Below are 22049 nucleotides of genomic sequence, written 5' to 3' on the forward strand. Positions count from 1 at the left end.
AATAATAGTTATTTTTTACGTGCTTACTATGCTTCAGAGACTTTATATAACCCCGAATTCTCGCCATTAGTCTGTAAGTAGGTGGTATCCGTCCCTCTTACAGCATGAGAAAACAGGCTTAAAAAGGTTAAATAACTTGTCCATGGTCACATAATCACTGAGGGCTGACACTCTGATGTGTATTCTGAGAAGAATAGAAAGAGAAGAGAAAGACGGTCCAGGTAGAGGAAGGGTTTGTGCCAACAAGCAGTGCACTGGGCCTGATTTTTTTCATCATCCTAATTGGTCTTGGATTGTTGAAATAATGAATTTTCATCTTCTAAGGAGGACATATTAAAGTGTAAGAACTAAAAGCTCACTTTTGATTTTTAAAATTATTTGGATATTTTAGCCTATGTTAATGTAGTCAAACATGTTTGAATAATTCAAAATAGATAATAAGCACTATTTAAATTTTGAATATGCAAGGGTTTCTTTAAAATACTGAGTCCTGTGTCTGTGATTAAGTAAACTGGGAGCTTCTTCAAGGAAAATGATGATAAGATGCTGAGAAGCAGGCTCTGGAGACACCAGAAAGCTCTCTAGTTTTCCCACTTGCTCTGTTGTGAATAACCCTTCAGGCAAGCCAGAACAGAGCTCCTCCTTAATAAGCTGATTAGGAGACCTGGATATAAGCTTTGTTTCTTCATTCGTATAATGAATAGGTGGTGTTTATTTTAGTTATAGATTCTATGATTCCCTGAACAGAAAGATGGTAGTTTGTATTTCAAAGAGTATTACCTATTATTTACATGGAAGTAAAAACACAAGTAATTAAGTTAGTTAGGTATTGTGGATCTGTAAAGTAAAACTTACTGTGGATAATCCACATACAGATGATAATTGACCATAATATTGTTTACAAATTCAGTCTGTCAGTTACTGTTAAAAATATGCATAGTCAATTCTTTTTTTTTTCTAATTTTTTTTTAATGTTTTAATTATTTCTAGGAGACAGAGAGAGACAGCGTGAGCAGGGGAGGGTCAGAGAGAGAGGGAGTCACAGACTGAAACAGGCTCCAGGCTCTGAGCTGGCAGTCAGCACAGAGCCCGACGTGGGGCTCGAACCCACGAACCGCGAGATCATGACCTAAGCGAAAGTNTGGCAGTCAGCACAGAGCCCGACGTGGGGCTCGAACCCACGAACCGCGAGATCATGACCTAAGCGAAAGTCGGACGCTTAACCGACTAAGCCACCCAGGCGCCCCTGCATAGTCAATTCTTAATTATTTTGGAAATGTGGATCATTATTAAGTTCTTTCTCTGTTGACAGGCAGAAAAGAGTTGAAATGTGGATTTTTATTTTGATACTTCATAAAATGATTTGATAGGGATGAAAATGAAACTGACCCCCCTCTCCCCAACTTTGGAAGTACCTCAGTTTTATTTATCTGTTTTCTTTCAGAAATTTAAAAAAATGTATATTTTAAGAGATTTGATTAAAAAATGTTTTGAGAGAGAGAGAGCATGAGCTAGGGAGGACAGAGAGAGAGGGAGATAGAGAATCCGAAGCAGGCTCCAAGGTCTGAGCTGTCTGCACAGAGCCTGGTGCGGGGCTTGAACTCATTCATAAACCGTGAGATCATGACCTGAACCAAAGTTGGATGCTTAACTGACTGAGCCAGCCATGTGCCCTTAAAGATTTTATTTTTTAAGTAGTCTCTACATCCAACATGGGGCTTGAACTCACAACCCTGAGATGAAGAGTCGTATGCTCTACTCACTGAATCAGCTGGGTGCCCCAAAAAAGAACTTTTTTTTTTTTTGAGTACGGTGCTTATTTTATATGCATGGCTTAGACACAGCATTTAGTATAGGTATGGTGTCGAATTTCTACAAAATTTGATTAACCTAAGGGATATAGATATGTATGTAAACAATAAGTATTTAAGTATATGATTAAAGTCATATAAATGCTGTAAGAATTTCCAGACTATTCATTTGAATTTTTTGAGTTTTTATCATGAGAATCTATCAATCTTAACTAAAGAAGAAGAAAAAAACCTCCCCAAGTTTATAGATTTTATGAATAACATTTAACTGTGCTAAATAGCGAGGAAGTTATAATTTACTCGATTTCCAAAAAATGATGGCTAACATTTCAGTCAGCAAAGATTGGGCTAGGGTTGTGGAAATGATCTGAACAAAAAGCACAGAAGTGGAAAGTGAAAGGCATGTTCTAAGTGTTGATGAGTAAGTGTAGTTGGTTTGGAGCCAAGGATTCATATAGCGAAGAAAGTGGGTGATTGCCAAAGATTGTGCTAAATGCACAGGAAAGCAATTGCCAAAGGTTATAGTTAATTTTACATTAAGTAACATAATTACCCTGAGCCTAAATTTCCCCCCTTTTAAGGTGAGGTCAGATGAGATGATCACTAACCTACTTCATAGGTATTAAGTAGATATTTGTTGAATAAATCAATAAATGTGTGTGAATGAGTGAGAGAGATGTCTTTAACTATTTTTCTTGACATTAGTGTCTTAGGAATTTAGACTTTTTTGGGTAGGCAGTGGGAAATTAAGTATTTGATAGTAAAATGATGTAACAACCTTAGCCTAAAAAGAGTAAGTCATGGTCTTTTCCTATAAATAATACTTATGTGTTTTTAAATTTGTTTCTTTGTTGGAGTTAATGGATTCCTTTTTGGATTATGAATTCTCAGGGTTCTTTTAACACTTAAAATATTGAGTGTTAAAAGTATTAACTATTTCTGTATAAAAGTATTTAAAAAGTGAGAGCAAGGGTTTAGAAACTTACGAGATAATTTAACATGGCCACATCATTTTTACTGTATTTTACAATACAGTTTACATAGAGTTGAAAAAGCAGACCTAAAACATTTTTTAAACATTTATTTATTAAAAAAATTTTTTTAGGGGCGCCTGGGTGGCTTAGTTGGTTAAGTGTCCAACTTTGGCTCAGGTCATGATCTCGCGGTTCGTGGGTTTGAGCCCCGCGTCGGGCTCTGTGCTGACTGCCAGCTCGGAGCCTGGAGCCTGTTTCAGTCTGTGACTCCCTCTCTCTCTGACTCTCCCCTGCTCACGCTGTCTCTCTCTCTCTCTCCTAGAAATAAATTAAAAAAAAATTTTTTTTTTAACATTTATTTTTGAGAGACAGAAACAGAGCACAAGTGGGGGAGGGGCAGAGAGGGAGACACAGAATTGGAAGCAGCCTCCATCCAGGCTTTGAGCTGTCAGTACAGAGCCTGAAGCAGGGGTCAAACTCAAGAACCATTAGATCATGACCTGAGCTGAAGTCATATGCTTAACCGACTGAGCCACCCAGGTGCCCCAACCAAAGCAGACCTTTAATGCAAATAGTTGAAGAACTTCTGGTCTAAATGATTCCAAAGTTTCTAGTTTTGTGTTGATCAAAATGCCATGATTACGTGAATCAATCTCTTTTCAAGGAATCTTTTCCAAGGAGTCTATAACGATGTGATTCTAATGTATTCATCCGAAAAGTGACTTAATCATGGAGAGTGAAGGAGTGCCTGGGTGGCTTTGTTGGTTGAGTGTCTGACTCTTGATTTCGGTTCAGGTCATGATCCCAGGATGTAGAGTCAAGTGTGGAGCCTGCTTAAGATATTCTCTCTCTCTCTCTCTCTCTCTCGCTCTCTAAAATTAAAAAAAAAAAAAATATGGGAACATAAGGAATTTTACTTTTTTGGTACCTGTGTCCGGGTGTAAGTAAACCAATGCTCAGCTAGGACTTATGGATGTTTTGACGTGGGTCATCTAATGGGCCTGTTTGCATTCAGCCTGGGGTAGGTGATCACTGTGGACCTTTCTACCTTACTCAGGTTTCCATTGTTCACGTTGGTAGCCTAAAAGTGGCCTTTACATTCTCCATTTCTCTTTCATCAACTACTTTAAAATTGTCACTGTGTCTTTTTTTTTTTTTTAATGTTTATTTATTTTGAGAGACGGAGAGCATGTGCAGGGGAGGAGCAGAGAGGGAGACACACACGCCAAGCTTAATCTCACAATCATGAGATTATGATAAGCTGAAATCAAGAGTTGAACACTTAATTGAGCCACCCAGGCGCCCCAAAATTGTCACCATATATTTTGAATACATCTTCTAAATGTCTTGTTTATCCTCCTTTCTCTGTTCTTACTGTTGCTGCTTCAGTTGAGATTTTATCATTTTGTTCTTTATGTCTATCAATCAGTAGCTTTCTGGTTAGTGTCTCTGCCCTAACTCTCTTGCTGTCTCCATGGTGATTTTTCTAAAACAACACTGATATATATTCATCTTAAAGTCTTCTCTTGATTTACTGTTGTCTGTGGCAGAGGCTCCTTCAAACTTCTTATATTGTAGTTGAGTCCTTTCTTTAAATATAAGGAAAAATACCTGTGGCTTGGCATACAAGGCCTTGGTCCCAGCCTCATTTCTTGCCATTCCTGGACCTGTGCCCTGGATTTCAGAGAAGCAGAATGAAAAGTCTTTTTTTTTTTTTTTTTGGCCTATATTAGCACAAACGTTGCCTAGAATGCCTTTACTCTTTGTTTATTCAGTATTCTGTTCTTGTTTTAAAAATGTCTTAATCTCCTGAGTGATAGTGTCTTTTGTATGCTAATGGTGACTCCAGTGAGAGTTCCCTAGATAACATCTGGATGGGGCCTGGTCACTAGAAGGATAAGCCATAGTGAGGTTAGAAGTTACTTTTTTTTTTTTTTAATTTTAAGTTAGCTCTATTCCTAATGTGGGGCTTGACCTCATGACCCCAAGATCAAGAGATGTATGTTCTACCAACTGAGCCAGCCAGGAGCTCCTAGAAAAGTAGAACTTGCAGCCCCCTTCTCCCACCTCTATCACTGGGGATGGGGAGAGAGGCTGGACACTCAGTTCCGATATCCATGGTTGGCGTTTTGATCAGTAATGTCTACATAATGAAACCCTCATAAAAAACACTGGGTTTGGGGAACTTCTGGATTGGTGAACACACTGAGGTGCTTGGAGCGTGGTGCATCCTAAGAGGGCATGGAAGCCCTTTGTGCACCCCATACATTGTTCTAGTCATCTCTTCTATTGGGCTGTTCCTGAGTTATATCCTTTATAATAAACTAGCAATGGTAAGTAAAGCATTTTCCTGAGTTCTGTCAGTCATTCTAGGAATTATCAAACCTGAGGAGGAGTTGGTGGGAATCCTTCCATTTTTAGCCAGGTTGGACAGAAGAGCAGGTAGCCTGGGGACCTGGGACTTGTGACTGGTGTCTAAAGTATAGTTTGTGGGATCAAGCCTTTTTTTTTTTTTAATCTCTTTTTTTTTTTTTTTTTACAAATAGTTTATTGTCAAGTTAGTTTCCATATAACACCCAGTGNGGATCAAGCCTTTTTTTTTTTTTAATCTCTTTTTTTTTTTTTTTTTACAAATAGTTTATTGTCAAGTTAGTTTCCATATAACACCCAGTGCTCATCCCCACAAGTGCCCTCCTCCAGCCTTTAAACCTGTGCAGACTGATGTTAACTCTGGGTAGTTAGTGTTAGAATAGATTGTAAGGATACCCAGTTGGTGTCAGAGAATTGATGTTGGAAAAGATGCCATATACTTGGTGTCAGGGTCACTTACTCCCGGTTTATAAATGGAAACAAACCAAAGCATCAGCTCAACATTGAGTTAGTATGTGGGAGAGCTATAACTCAAAAGCCCCGATCCATATATTTTTTTATTGTAATTTCCTTAAAGGAAAGAACCTATGTATATTTCCTTTTAAAATATTAAATTTTTATTACTAGTTATGTGTTCAGATCTCTTGAGCTTAATTGAATACTTTCATCAGTTAATGTTTACCTTGATGAAATGGTTGTAATTTTGACTGTTACCTCTTTGGTCAAACTATTATTACTTTTCTAAAATTAGCAGAAGAGACAGCTGACTGAGGAAGTGTAAGGTCTTTAGCTTGATTTTCTTTAGTTTCTTCTATATTTTAAATAGGACACAAATATCTCTAAATGAAAATAACTTTCTCCCAACCCATTTGGATAATATCCCAGACTTCTTCATGCCTTGTGAAGTTGCTGCTGTTTAGTTATTATTACTATTTGTTTCTTCCCTTTAACAAAAGTGACCCTCCCAGGAGTAGTTTAATCACCAGATGTTTGGCTAGCTACGTTCCACTTACTCTGGTTTTGCGGTTTTTCTGAAATAGGCTGAAAGGTAATCATGCCATTCCTTCCCTTGTTTGATTCTAAGCTGATTTTACTCAATTGCTCTTGAAACTTACTTTGGTATGTGATTTAGAACCATAATGAAAAGAGAAAAGGTAGGGTATATGTATTTTATACTAGTATAAAAGTATGAAAGCTAGAAGGGACCTCAGAGATCATCCAACAGAGGAGCCTTATTTTTTTTTTTTTAACCAGGGAAATGAAAGTTGTCAGAGTCAATTATAAATCTCATACTTTGCTTTGGTAAGAGAAACCAGGGCTTCAGATATAATCTCCAGTCTATGGTTACAAAGACTAGGAATTTGGAGACATAAGAAAGTCAATTTGTGACAGCATTAACACTCTTTAGCCTGGAAACAGCCTTTTGTAAATTTTCCAGATTATTGGTAGTGTTTGAAATTGCTTGATGTTTTCAGGTCCAATAAATTCAACCATGTACTTTTATACTTTTCAATTAGTAGATTTTTCAGACTTCTGAAAAATTGCAATAAATATCCTTTTTCTTTTTTTAAAAACAACGTTTTTAAATGTTTATGTTTGAGAGAGACACATGGAGCACTAGCAGGGAAGGGCAGAGAGAGAGGGAGACACAGAATCCGAAGCAGGCTCCAGGCTCTGAGCTGTCTGCACAGAGCCTGACATGGAGCTCAAACCCACGAACTGTGAGATCATGACCTGAGCCTAAGATGGATGCTTAACCTACTGAGCCACCCAGCACCACAAGATATTTATGTAGAAACAGTGTATAAAACTGATATAAGTGGTATTTAATTAGAATACAATTTCAAGTATAATTTTTGCTTTATTAGAAAATTAGTCAGAACTCAAATTTGTGAAATATACGTATTTCATTTCTGTCTCTAGCTTAAAAAAATTGAATCAATGTACCACAGTTCAGTTAGTCAGGACCCTACTGATGGGTACTTAAAGGTTATTTTCATTCTTTTGCTTTTACAAGCAATACTGCTGTGAATCATATATGCTTATCTCTCTGTGGGTGTATTTCTGATGATCAATTCCTAGAAATTTAATTGTTGTTTCATTAGGATATATTTGTTTTCAGTTTTGAAAGATATTATCAAATTAGCCTCGAAAAGTTATATTAATATACATTCCTACCAGAAATATGAATAAGCATAATTTCCTCACGCCCTCAGCATGTTATTTTTGGTTTTTACTAATTTTGGTTTTTACTAATTAGTAAAAACTTAAAAAATTGAATCTCAGTATAGTTTTTAAAAAATTTTATTTATTGGGGCATCTGGGTGGCTCAGTTGGTTAAGTGTCCAACTTTGGCTCAAGTCATGATTTCGCGGTTTGTGGGTTCGAGCCCTATATTGGGCTCTGCTGACAGCTCAGAGCCTGGAGCCTGCTTTGTATCCTGTGCCTCCCTCTCTCTCTCTGCCCTTCCCGACTTGCTTTCTTTGTCTTTCTCTCTCTAAAAAATAAATAAACTCAAAAAATTAATTAAGGTAATCTCTACATGCATCATGGGACTCAAACTCATGACCCCAGATCAGGAGTCCCATGTTCTACCAACTGAGCCAGCCAGGCACCAAAAATCTCAAGTGTAGTTTTAATCTTCACTCTTTATTGTATATAAAGTTGAGTAACTTTTTATATGTTTAAAAGTTTGTATTTCCTTTTCTGTGAACTATTTGTTCAGTTCTTCTTCCTGTTTTATTCAGTTTCTTCCTGTTTTATTGAACAGTAGGAATCTTTTATATGTTAGGATATTAACTCTTTGTGATATAAGTAGTGAATTCTTTTTCTCAGATTTTTACTTCTCTTTTCCCTTTGGTTTTTGCCTGCTTCATTTTTATGGATGTCTAAATGCAAACTTAACATGGCTAAAGTGCAATCCTGGATTTTCTCTCACCTCCCTTCCTATAACCTGCTTTTTTTCTAGTTTTCCTAAATCAAGAAACAACTTCCATTACTCAATTACTCCAAACTCCTAACCAAGAAGTTATCCTGGCTTTCTCTCTTTTTTTAAAAGATTTATTCCCTTTGGGTATTGGCACATGGGGTGGTACAGAGTACAGAGATTTGGAATGAGGCTTTGTAATCTTTTCAAAAAGTAAACTCTACCCTCAATATAAGGCTTGAACTCAAGATCCCAAGATCAAGAGTCACATGCTCTTTTGACTGAGCCATCCAGGTGCCCCATCCTTGATTTTTCTATCCTTACTTCCTGTCTCTAATCCATCCTGAATGGTATTGGTTTGTATTGGTTTCCCCTCCAAATATATTCTGAATCAATGCATTTTCGTTATATCCACCAACTAAGTCCATTGTGCCCTAATCCTTCACCTTGGTGTCTGTAGTGGCTTTCTAGTTGTTCTGTCCCCAAACTGGCATCTCCTCTTCCACGTACTGAGCCATTTGCTTCTCTGTTGCCTACATGATTTTTTCCAAACGCAGAATATTGGATTGTCTTACCATTCCCTGATATCACCTTTCCCATTGTTCAAAAGCCTCTTGTGGCTCCTTATGTCATACGATAAAGGTAAAACTATGTAAAATAAACCAACCTACTATTTTTCCAGCCTTGCCTGGTACTAGGTTATTAACTACCCAACCCCCACCACCTTTCAGTCTTTTGTGTCATGTTCCCTCCTGACTTGGAACCTTCACATAAATTGTTCTGGAGCATTCTTCCTCCTCCATAAGTTGATGTCTAATTGTCCTACAGATCTTAGCTCACTGGACACTTTCTCTGGAAAAGCCAACCCTCCCTAATTAGGTGGGACCCTTCTGTTAGAAACCCTTGTAGTGCCTTATATCTCTTTTCCATAGGACTTATATATGCATTTTTTTGCTTACTGTGTGATTCTTTGATAAATTCCATGAAATAAGGAGTCTTGTCTGTTTTGTTTACTGATATGTTCCCAGTGTCTGTTCCAATGCCTGACATATAGTTAGCTTTCAAGACATTTATTGAATGATTGTTTAATTTAAAGTTCTCAGGTTTGGTGTTTACAGAATGCACCATTTTACCTTTCCTGAAAAATGGGACTACATTTGCTCTAGGCTAGTCTTTCTCTTCTTTTCTTTAGGACTTGCCTGAGACCACTAAGGTTAAGCAATCTGATCTCCAAAGTCTTAAAATATTTCAGGGATGAAGTGTATCTAGGCCGATGATCTTGAATTCATTTAAATCCTCTGGGTATTCAGCAGTCGTAGACTGTAGTTCTTACTATCTTTTTTTCAGCTGAAGATTAGCTTTGTTGTTGTTTTTGAGTAAACAACGGTAATTAGATCCATTTTCTGATCCACATTAACCCAGCAAAGTCTGGATGGTTCCCAGTTTTTGTAAGTTTACTTCAAAATCAATTATTTGGAATTTGGAGACCAGAACAAATTATCCCATGGAAGCCATGATAAAGTTAATACTTATATTTTCATGCAAATACCTTCAAAACCCTTTTAACCAACAGTGTATCTTAAATAGTTCAACATTGGGCCTCCTCAAAAATAAATAAACTCATTCTGAGTGGCTCATTTGGAAGAGCATGCAACTCTTGATCTTAGGGTCATGAGTTTGAGCCCATGTGGGGTATAGAGATTACTTAAGAAAAATAAAAACCCAATAGTATGAACGCTGAATTAATCTGAAAAGAGTTTAGCTCTATTTTTCTTTTATTTGTTTGTGTGTTTATTTATTTATTTTAATATAGTTTATTGTCAAGTTGGTTACCATATAACACCCAGTGCTCATCCCAACAAGTGCCCTCCTCCATGCCCATCACCCATTTCCTCCCCTCTCCGCAACACCCCACCCTCAGTTTGTTCTCAGCTTTTAAGAGTCTGTTATGGTTTGCCTCCCTTCCTCTCCTTAACTGTTTTTTTCCCCTTCCCCTCCCCTATGGTCCTCTGTTAAGTTTGTCCTGTTCCACATATGAGTGGAAACATATGGTATCTTTCTCTGCCTGACTTATTTCACTTAGCATAATACTTTGAGTTCCATCCACGTTGCTACAATTAGTTCTTTTTTTCAGTCTGAATCATGAGGCCCTCAGATTCTCAATAAACTAAAGAGTTTTATAGGATTGGCAGTGATTAGATAAAACATCAAGTAGCTAGGTAGGAGATCCATTGAATTGTTACTGGATTTCCTACCTTTTGGAAGGATTCTAAAGGTAAAGAGTAGAAAGGTTATCTACATGTTTGAAAGTTAAAAATTTTTATTGCTATTAAACTGTGTATGTTACTTAAAATAGTCAAATGTCAGGTGGATTTAATAATGGGGACTGGTTTATGGAGAATGGATTGATAAATCACTCTCCACTTTTGGGAGAATAAAATAAAATTACCAACTATGCGTCATGTGGTCAAATCTAGGAGGAAAACTAGTGCATTTTCTCCTCACTTATATGCAACGTGGAGAAATTCTCTAACAAGATTGTAATTAAGATTTTTTTTTTTTTTTGCTAGGCTGTGCTTTCCATAAACATGGTTTCTTTCTATACATGGATCATGAGTTTTAAGATGCTATCAAACTGTTTAAACTCTCTTATAACAAGTTTTGTCATGGATCAAATTAATTCTTGTGCAGTTTTCAGTGACAAAACGGTTCTCTCATTTGTATGTATAGAAACAATGCTAGAGGCAAGAACAAAACTCATGATTCAACTTATTTTGTACTCTGTTTGGGAAGAAGAAAGGACCCATTCAGATGAAGATTATAATTTCAGCACAAAGGAAACATTTAAGGCTAAGGCACCTCTTAAATTCGATACTAGTAATGTATGAAATAAATTATAATCCATCTTGTTTATGTCTGTTCTTGTAGGTACTTGCTTGCCAATGCGGAGACAAGATTGCTTAATTCCAGGTGTATTCTTAGTGTAGAACACATTCACTTTAGAGTTTATTCTGTTATTTGTTTACAAAGTTAATAGTAATAAGAGACTCCGAAGATTTTTTAGAGACTCTTAAAACTTTCATGTTGGAAGGGACTTTAGAGGACATCTAGTTTATTTTAGTACATAACTTTCTACCATGGCCTCTTCCTGCCCCCTGCTGGTCCCCTTCTTGTCTGCTATGCTTCAGATTACAGGTCTCCTCTGTTCCTTGAATGTATCAAGCTTTGTTAAGAGTCTTTGTACTTCCTTTAACCCTCTTCACCCATCCCTATTCCTGTGCCTTGTTTCTTTACATTAAATATATTTCACTCAAATCTTACCTCCTCAGACAGGCCTTTCCCAGGCTACCCTATCAAAAAAAGGTCCTCCCACCCCCATAATAATTGTATTCAAAGACTGTTTTCTTTCCCTTATAATACTTGTCAGTGCCTGGAATGATCATGTTTGTTTATTGTCTGTCTCCCCTTGTTAGTCTCCATGAGAGCAGGGGCTGTGTCTGTGGTGTTCTCCGCTGTATCCTGAAGCATCTACAGTGGGCTGGCCCACTCTAGGTATTTGACAGATATTTATAGAATGCATGAATAACCATTGATGGTTCATTGTTGTTCAGTCACTTTTGAGCTGAGATCTGTCCTTTTCACTTTTACCACTGATCTTAGTTCTTCTCCCTAAAATAATTCAAATCACTTGCTCTCCTCTTTTTCAAAGAATCTTCAGGTATTTAGATATCAGTCTAATCAAAACCAAACTTGTCGGGATGAGCACTGGGTGTTATATGGAAACCAACTTGACAATAAACTATTTATTTAAAAAACCCAAAAAACCAAACTTGCCCAGTTTGTTTACCAGCTCCTTATCTGGCATAGTTTTGGAGTGTGGTCATCATCCAGGTTATCCATCCACTGAGAGTTTTTGGTTTTGCTGATACCCCACACTAGAGGCTGTATGCTATGTGAAGTTTGAACCTCAGAAAGAGTTCAGCTAAATTTTTTTGGTTAATGTAATATTGAAGTGATTTATCTTTGATAAAAAGTTATTTTAGGGGCGCCTGGGTGGCTTAGTCGGTTAAGCGGCCGACTTTCGCTTAGGTCATGATCTCGCGGTTCGTGGGTTCAAGCCCCGCGTCGGGCTCTGTGCTGACTGCCAGCTTAGAGCCTGGAGCCTGTTTCAGAGTCTGTGTCTCCCTCTCTCTCTGACCCTCCCCTGCTCATACTGTCTCTCTCTCCTAGAAATAAAAAAATATATATATATATATAAAAAGTTATTTTATACTTCTATATAAATGACCAAGAAACTTTTCACATATGATGTCATTATCAGAATAACTCTTTGAGTTCTTAAAAAAATTATTTTATTGAGGAATATAACAACATAGAAATACATAAAACATAAATGTACACTCTAATGGATATGTCTTTTTAACTGTCATTCAAGTCAAGAAATAGAACATTACTAGTGTCCCAGAAAGCCCTTTATTTATCTTATCTCTTGTCAATCTCAACTCCTCTCTACAGGTAAGTAATATCCTGATTTTTATAAGAAATCCTTCTTTGGTCACTTTTTCTTTTTTTTAAAATAGATTTACCATTTATATAAGCATAGCTAAACCATATAGTTTGTAGTTCAGCTTTGCCTGTTTTAAAACTGTGCATAAATGAAACAATGCTATTGTGTTAGTTTTCTCTTGTTTTGTAATCAATTATCACAAGCTTAGCAGCTTGAAACAGCACCCGTATATTAACTCCTAGTTCTGTATGTCAAAAGTGGGTATGATGTGGCTTGGTTCTCTGCTTAGGATATCATAAACCTGTGATCAGATGTTGGTTGGGCTAAGTTCTCTTTTTCCTTGATTAGTTCCAAAGTGGATTTCTAAGATACAGCTTTTTTAAAAAAAATCTGTTTATTGTTTGTTTTCTATTTCATGAATTTCTGCTCTTGGTTATTTCTTTCTTTATATTTTCTTTGGATTTATTTTGCTGTTTTTTAACCTCTTTTGATGCTTAGTTTATTAATTTTGATTTTTTAATATTTTGTGTTATATATATAACTCTCCATTCCCCCCCAAGCATTGCTTTAGCTTCTTCCAGTAAATTTGTATTTTTGTTACTATTATTATTTTTTTAAATTAAGTAGCCTCCAAACCCGGCATAGAGCTTGAACTCATGACCTTAAGATCAAGAGTTGCATGCTCTACTGACTGAGCCAGTCAGACACCCAGTATTTTTGTTATTTTTAATTGTCTGTTATGATTTCTCCTTTGACCTATAGAATATTTTAAGACTATTAATTTCCAAACATACAGATGTTTTCTAGTTCTTTTATGATTGGTTTCTTGCCCATTTGTGTTGTGCAAGGAGAACATCCTCTGACTTCAATGCTTGTAGTTTGTTTTGAATTGGATTACAACCTAGCATATTATCGGTGTTTGTAAACGTTCTGTGTGTGCTTAGAGGAAGAAAGGCATTCTAAAGTTCTTTGGTACAGTCTACAATGTTCATTTGGTCAACTTTAAAAAATATGTCCAAAATCTTCTGTATCCTGATATCTTTCTCTTTAAATTATCTGTTGAGTTCCTTCACTGTTATTCAATCTTTCAGTTCTAGAATTCTCATTTATTCTTCAAATTTGGTCTTTTATCTTTTAGACCTACCAGTTCTGTCAAAATGTTCAACCTTTGTGCTTTGGTTAATTCAACCTTATAGTTTTATAGGCTATTCCTGATAATTCTAATATTACACATCTTTCTGGGTCATTTTCTGCTTCAGACATTTCTGTTGGTTCTTGTTCTTGATATCATATTATGTACTGCTCAGTGTAAATGAGAAATTATTTGTAGCAATAGTGTGAGGCCTAGGTTGATGTTATCTTTCTCAGAGACTTGGCTTTTTTCACATCCCCCCTTTGTGAACACCAGACAGCTGGTGACATTACCAATCTGAATGTGAGACCACCTCAGTAACTTCGGTTTATTTTGATCACTCAGATAACATGAAACTAGAATTCAAGTTTGTCCAAGGATTGATTTATTTCTGGTTTCCTTTATCCTGGGAGTGTAGCTCTGAGGTTTCTACTTTGAGTAGTGCCTAATTAAACGTCTTCCTTTTGGCATATGCTTGCCTTTGACTTTTGCCCCTGGATTTGTAAGTATTTCAAGAGAAAGGCTATTTCTCTCCCATTTTTTCTGGATCTTCAAGTGCCTGAGAGCTGAAACCATTTTGGGTGGTTTGGATTACCTCTCTGTGTCCTTTTCCTTGATTTCAGCCAGCTAATTCTTTACAATCTTGTCTTTGGGATTTTTAGGCCATTAAAAAAAAAGTACTTCCTCCAGTATTTGTATTTGTCCTCAAAAGGACATTTCATCCAAGTTATTTATTTGAAGCTACTGAATTTTTGGGTCTTAAAAATTACTCAGGTGCGTCTGGGTTGCTTTAGTTGGTTAAGCATCTGGCTCTTGATTTTGGCTCAGGTCATGATCTCATTGTCCCAGCAAGGAGCCTGCTTGAGATTCTCTCTCCTTCCTCTTTCTGCCCCTACTCCCACTCGTGTGCATGCTCACTCTTGCTCTCTCTCTCTCTCTCTCTCTCTCTCCAAAAAAAAACAAAAACAAACAAACAAAAAAAACCAAAAAAACCTCAGTGTGTGTTTTTTTTAAGTTGATTTTTTAAAATGTTTTATTTATTTCTGAGAGAGAGACAGCGTGAGCAGGGGAGGATCAGAGAGAGAGGGAGACTCAGAATCTGAAACAGGCTCCAGGCTCTGAGCTAGCTGTCAGCACAGAGCCCGACGCGGGGCTTGAACCCACGAAGTGTGAGATCATGACCTGAGCCAAAGTCGGACGCTCAATCAACTGAGCCACCCAGGCGCCCCCAAAAAATCTCAGTGTTATTCATATAAAATTATAGTGAAATTCAATTTGGCATAGTTCTTTTCTCTGTACGAATACTGGTAGTTAAAAGACTGTTGTTGTCACCTATGTTATGTATTTACTCACACATTTGAATTCTGATTCCCAGTTTGCATTACTCAATTTTGATTTCTAAGAGAATAGGTAGGACTAGATGTTCTTTGTATATATTTACATACATAACTTTTGAGAGGCTAGGTCTTCTCAGTGAAAATGATTTAATTTTTACCTCAAGTTTTCTTTGAAATGAGCCATGCCATTATTGACAGTGGGATATTTAAATGTTTCCTGGGTATTCTTCCAAATCAGCTAGAGAAATGAAAGAATGATCCATTGTCAGAAGCACTCTGAGCATCTTTTACATGTCATGTGACTGACTTAGATCTTCGTATGGCTGGCTTCTTCGTATTACTGATATATTTCACCTCAAATATCACTATTTTAGAGAGGCCTCAGGGAAGCCACTCATTTTTCCCCCTTCATAATAAGAATTAGTATCTGATGATAATCTTCTTTCCCCCATCCTCCTAGCAAAATGTAAAGCCCCATGAGGCAAAGACCTTGTCTGTCTTGTACACTACTGTCATGTGTGTCCTATTTACTGATTCTCTGGAATGTATTAGGCAGTCAGTAATTATTTTATTTAAGCAATGAATGATATACTTACTAGTATTTTTCTGGGCACCTGGGTGACTTAGTTGATTAGGGATTGGACTCTTGATTTTGGCTCAGATCATGATCTTATGGTTTGTGAGTCCTGTGTTGAGCTTTGCACTGACAGCAGGGTGCCTGTCTGGGATTCTCCCTCTCTCTCTCTCAAAATAATGTTAAAAAATGTTAAAAAAAAATGTTTTTTCTGAAATTGTGACATTTTCTCTAAATGTCAGTAGTGCTTTAAAAATTTGTTATTCCATTGAACAAAGTTTTCTAAAACAAGTATAGTATCTGCTTTCTTTTGCTTCTATTTTGCAAAAACATTATTTGTAAACATTGAATGAAAAATCAGATAATAAGAATTTGGCCTAAAGTAAACATTAGAGTGACAGAGAAATATTTAGCACTAGGGATAACTGTGACTTTCTTGTTATGTATTGAACTGAAAGGAGGTTAGTGTTGCTAGAGTAAAGTAAGCCAAGGAAGAGAATAGTTGGATATCAGAGGAAGTGAGTTTAAGGCCTTGTGACTCATGTGGACTCTGACTTTCACTCATAATATGGAAGGCCATTTGAAGATTTTGAGCAGAGCAGTGACATGATATGTCTTATTCTAAAGATTTTATATGGAGACCAAGACTGAAGGGGTAGGTGAGTGTGGAGCCATAGGGATATTGAAGTATGGTCTACTTATGGGCTCGCACATTAGTTCCAATGGCAAATTTGTCTATCTCAGTGCCAAGACTACCCTGTCTTGATTTCTTTTATATTTTATTTATTTAAGTAATCTCTACACCCAACATGGGGCTTGAACTCATGACCTTGAGATCAAGAGTTGCATGCTCAACTAACTGAACCAGCCAGGCACCCCATCCTGTCTTAATTTCTATAGCTCTGTTCTAAGCCTGAATATATTTAGTAGTACATCCTCCCAGATCCTACCCTTAAGGTCGACTCTTCCTACTTTTCTTGTTAGGAGGGTTAGCTGTACTTGGAACTTTGTTCTTCTGTATATATTTTAGAATCAGCTTGCTTTAATTCCTCAGAAAGCTCTGTTTGGATTTTTGATTGGGATTGCATTGATGGTCTAGATTACTATGGAGAGAATTGACATCTTTTTTTTCTCTTAATGTCATTGCCATTTAACATTGATTATTATTATTTTTTAATGTGTATTCATTTTTGAGAGAGAGAGACAGACCGAGCACAAGCTGGGGAGGGCCAGAGAGAGGGAGACACAGAATCTGAAGCAGGCTCCAGGCTCTGAGCTGTCAGCACAGAGCCCAACACAGGGCTCGAACTCATGAATGGTGAGATCATGACCTGAGCCAAACTGAAGTCTTGGTTAACCGAGTGAGCCACCCAGGCACCCCGAGAATTAACATCCTTAGAGTATTGACTCTTCCAGCCATAAAATTGGGATAACTCTATTTAGGTCTTCTCTGATACCTTTTAAAAAAGTTATATATTTGAATTTTGTTATGCTAAATCTTTAGTGTCTCTTGTAAATGTGATTTTAAAAAATTACATTTTCTGTTTATTGATGTTTATGAATACAGTTGATATTTGTATATTAAGCCTATACTCAGCTACCTTGTTAACATTTATCATTCAAATGATTTCTAAATTCTTTTGAATTTTTATGTAGGCAATAATATTTGTAAATTTCGTTTTGCTTCTCTTTCCAATCCAATATGTTCTATTCATTTATTTGTTTCTTATTTTACTGAGATGACTATAATTCATCAGGATAATGTTTAATAATAATGTTACTAAGCATTAATAGTAGGACTTCTTGTCGTTTTCTTAATTTTTAAAGGGACTGTGTCTAATATTTTGCCTTTACGAATGGTGTTTGTTGTAGGTTTTTGTCAGATACTTTTATCAAGATATGAACATTTTAGAGGCCCCTGGATGGCTCAGCCAGTTGAGCATCTGACTCTTGATTTTGGCTCAGGTCATGATCCCAGGGTCATGGGATTGAGCCCCCACATCAGGCTCTGCACTCAGTGTGGAGCCTGCTTGAGATTCTCTCTCTCTTTGTGTCTCTCTCTCCCTCCCCCTGTCTCCCCCTCCTCCTCCCTCTCCCTCTCCCTCTTTCCCTCTCCCTCTTTCTCTCCCTCTGCCCCTTCCCTGCTCATGCTCTCCCTCTCTCTCTAAAAATAAAAACATAAAATAAACATATTTTTAAAATTATTAAAAAAGATATGAACATTAAAATTTTTTTTAATGTTTTTTATTTATTTCTGAGAGAGAGAGAGAGAAAGAGAGACAGAGACAGAGAGACAGAGCAGGGGAGTGTCAGAGAGAGAGAGAGGGAGACACAGGATCTGAAACAGGCTCAAGGCTCTTAGCCAGCTGTCAGTAGAGCCCAACGAGGGAGGGCTTGAACCCACAAACCGTGAGATCATGACCTGAGCCGAAGTCAGATGCTTAACCAACTGAGCCACTCAGGCGCCCCTAGATATGAACATTATAAAAGCATTTAATTACGGGCATTCTGCTGTTTAGAAAGTTTGTACCAATTTGTATTCCTAATGTCAGCATATGAAAAGGCATACTTCAAGTCAGTACTTTTCCACACCACATGGGTACTGATTTTTAAAAAGTTTTAAGTTTTATAGGCAACAAAGAATTTCTTTTTTGGTTTTGATTTCTTCATTTTAAACCAGTATTTTGTATTGGTACAGCTGTTATTTTTCCTAAAGATAGGATAGTTTTTGAAACAAAATAATTTCAGATTTAGAGAAAAGTTGCAAAGAGTACAAAGAAATCCTGTTTCATAGACCCTTGACCCAGATTCCTCAGTGTTAACATTTTAATCATCCTTTTCTCTTTCTCCATACACATGTACTTATTCTTTGCCCGGAATGGTTTATGTTGCAAACCTTATCTCTAAAAATGTTGGTGTTCTTTCTTTTTAAGTTTGTTGAATTTTTTTTTAAATGTTTTATTTATTTCTAGGAGAGAGAGAGAGAGAGAGAGAGAGAGAGAGACAGCGTGAGCGGGGGAGGGTCAGAGAGAGAGGGAGTCACAGACTGAAACAGGCTCCAGGCTCTGAGCTGGCAGTCAGCACAGAGCCCGACGTGGGGCTCGAACCCACGAACCGCGAGATCATGACCTAAGCGAAGTCGGCCGCTTAGCCGACTAAGCCACCCAGGCGCCCCAGTTTGTTGAATTTTTTAATAGTCTGTCTTATTCTAGAGATTTGGGGGTGCTTTATTAATTTATTAATTGAACTATTATTGACATATAACATTATATTAGTTTCAAGTGTACAAACATAATGATTTGATATTTGTATATATTGTGAAATGATCACAGTAAGTTTAGTTAACATTAATCACTACACACAGTTATCAATTTTTATTCCTTGTGATGAGAACTTTTTTTAAGTTTATTTTCAGGGAGAGAGAGCATGAGCAAGGGAGGGGCAGAGAGAGAAAGAGAGAATTCCAAGCATGCTCTGCACTATCAACACAGAGCCCAACGTGGGGCTCAAACCCACAAACTGTGAGATCGTGACTGGAGCCCACAAATCAAGAGTCAGATGCTTAACCAGGCACCCCGTATTCCTTGTGATGAGAACTTTTAAGATCTACTCTTTTAGCAACTTTCAAATATACAATAAGGAAGTATTAACTACAGTCACATGTTGTACATCACTCATAATAATTTATAGCAAAAAAAATTATTTTCTTATCCACGTTTCAGTCCAGTCCAGGATCATACATTATATTTAGTTATCATGTCTCCTAAGCTTTTAACAGTTAATTGGTTTCCTGTCCTTCATAACCTAGGCATTTTTTAAAAAAGTACAGTTCAGTTATTTAGTAGAATGTCCCTCAGTTTGGGTTTGTCTGTTGCTGCCTATAGATTCAGGTTTTACCTTTTTGGAAGGAATGCCACAGAAGTGTTCTGTTGCATGCTATCAGGAGGCAAATGATGTTGGCTTGTCCTATTATTGATGATGTTAACTTTGATCATTTAATTAAGGTAGTGTCTGACAGGATTTTTCACTATGAAATTACTATTTTTCCCCTTTTAATTAATGGGTATTTTATAGTGGAGCTACTTTGAGACTAGATAATAATCCTGTTTTCCATCAGACTTTCAACCACTAGTTTCAGCATATGTTGATGATACTTGCCTGAAATAATTATTACCAAGGTGGTTGCCAAATGGTGATTTTCTAATTCCATCACTACATTTATTATTTGGAATTATACTCTCAGAGCTTTTCCTTCTCCCTTCATTTATTTATGTATGTAAGGACTGGTGTGTTTTTATTTTATTCTATGGATTATAATCTATTATTTTTATTTATTCTGTTGTTGAGATGTTTCTCATTTGAACAGAAGTGACTCCTGTGTCCTTTAGACATGCCCCCATCGTTCTTTGAGCATTACCTTCCTTTCTGACACCACAAAAATATATCCTGGGCTCATATTGCTCCTACCTGGGAATCAGCCATTTCTCTGAGGAAACCTGGTTCCTTTCATTGGTGCACTGGCTGTGCTTATGGATGTTGGAGTGTCATTGTTTCTAGGCCCCCTCAGCATATAGAGCTAGGGAATATATGTATATGTGTATGTATATTTACATAAACATTTATATCTATTTCTGCATCTTTATATTAAGAACTGAGCTTATATGTTTAGCTCTAATTCCAAGCCTTCATCCTTTTCATATTTGTAACCTCATTTTATAAGAATAAGAAACCAAACTCTCATCATTCACAATGTGTTTATTGACTTATTTGCTCAATCCAAGAATACACATAAAAAGTTTTCATATCTTTTTGTAAAAACAAGTATCTAAGTATAGTATTTGTTTAGAAAAATTTTTTAGTTTATAGCTTACAGAGAGTATGCAGTTAAAGCATTGGTTTAAAAATTTTTTCTTTAATGTTTATTCATCTTTGAGAGAGAGGGAGAGACAGAGCATGAGCTGGGAAGGGGAAGAGAGGGAGGCAGACACAGAATCAGAAGCAGGCTCCAGGCTCTGAGCTGTTAGCACAGAGCCCATTGCAGGGCTTGAACTCACAAACTGTGAGATCATGATCTGAGCTGAAGTCAGAAGCTTAACTGACTAATTCACCCAGGTGCCCCAAAACATTGTTTTCAAAAATTACTTGCAGTCATTTCTTTTTCTCCTGACCTCCTTGCAGAGTAGTTATATTATTCATTTCAAATACAGTTAGGTACATTTGTTTTTATTCCATTTTGGGTTCTTCTCTCTTATTATTTTTCCTTTTTCTTTTTTGGTATATGAAACATTAACATTTTTTAAAAACTGTATACAAAGGATAAATTATTAGAGTACTAAATATGAAACTTAGGGCTTTTGTGTTTTTTCTTTCAGGGGATCATTTAATACTTCACATTACAACAAAAATGTGAAAGTTCCTGACAACCTGTGAGAATTTCTTCCTTCCACATTTTCTACTTACTGCACAACTTTCTCAGAAGTTCTTTTTTGATGCCATGTTTTGTGGCTTGCATCAAAAGAGGAGTTTGTCTTCATGAAGATTCCTAACATTGGTAATGTGATGAATAAATTTGAGATCCTTGGGGTTGTAGGTGAAGGTAAGTTTAGCATTCCTTGAATTTCTGAGCAATGTATGTTGTTATACCTGCCACTGGAAAAGTTACTAATTCAGATCCTATTAATTTTACCTATATTAATTCAGATATGTGCTTGAGTAAAATATTAAAAACAAAATTGTGCTTAAACAATTTGGGTTTTCCTCTCCAATTGAAAGTTAATAACATTTTAAAATCTTTTAAAAAAAATTTTTTTTTAAAATATTTATTTATTATTGAGAGACAGAGACAGAGCATGAGCAGGGAAGGGGCAGAGAGAGGGAAAGACACAGAATCTGAAGCAGGCTCCAGGCTCGGAGCTGTCAGCACAGGGCCTGACACGGGGCTTGAACTCACGAAACATGGGATCATGACCTGAGCCAAAGTCAGACGCTTAACTGACTGAGCCACCCAGGTGCCCCTTAAAATCCTTTAAAACTTAATCAGGGATTTGTTTTCCTCCCCTCCCCTCCCCTCCCCTCCCCTCCCCTCCCCTCCCCTCCCCTTCTTTTCATTTATTTAGAGAGAGACAGAGAAAGAGAGCAACCAGGGGAGAGGCAAGGAAGAGGGAGCGAGAGAATCCCAAGCAGGCTTCCTGCTGTCAATGCAGAGCCCGACTTGGGACTCTAATTCACAAACCTTGAGATCATGACCTGAGCTGAGATGAAGAATCAGATACTTAAGCCACTGAGCCACCAGGCACCCCACATCAGGGATTTCTTAAGGCTGCCTTCATTTCATTGTTTTGATTAGCAGTTGTGGTTTCTTTATAGTTTTTTGTTATATTTTATTTTTATACCAGGCTTATTTTGGATAACTAAAAAT

General features: G+C 36.9%; 1 protein-coding gene across 6 annotated transcripts in view; it reads left to right on the forward strand.

Annotated features, from left to right (window-relative positions):
- The window catches only part of CDKL5 (cyclin dependent kinase like 5), a 213767-nt gene that overhangs the window by 52977 nt on the left and 138741 nt on the right, over positions 1–22049 (forward strand). For all 6 annotated transcript variants that reach the window (XM_039247375.1, XM_039247367.1, XM_039247370.1 and 3 more), the window contains exon 2: positions 21004–21227. In XM_039247375.1, coding sequence (XP_039103306.1) covers positions 21164–21227 — 64 coding nt within the window. In that variant the 5' untranslated portion in view covers positions 21004–21163. The remainder of the gene's footprint in view (positions 1–21003; positions 21228–22049) is intronic.

This window comes from Hyaena hyaena, unplaced genomic scaffold, assembly GCF_003009895.1.
Source record: "Hyaena hyaena isolate Hyena2069 unplaced genomic scaffold, ASM300989v1 scaffold_295, whole genome shotgun sequence".
Taxonomy (NCBI): Eukaryota; Metazoa; Chordata; class Mammalia; order Carnivora; family Hyaenidae; genus Hyaena; species Hyaena hyaena.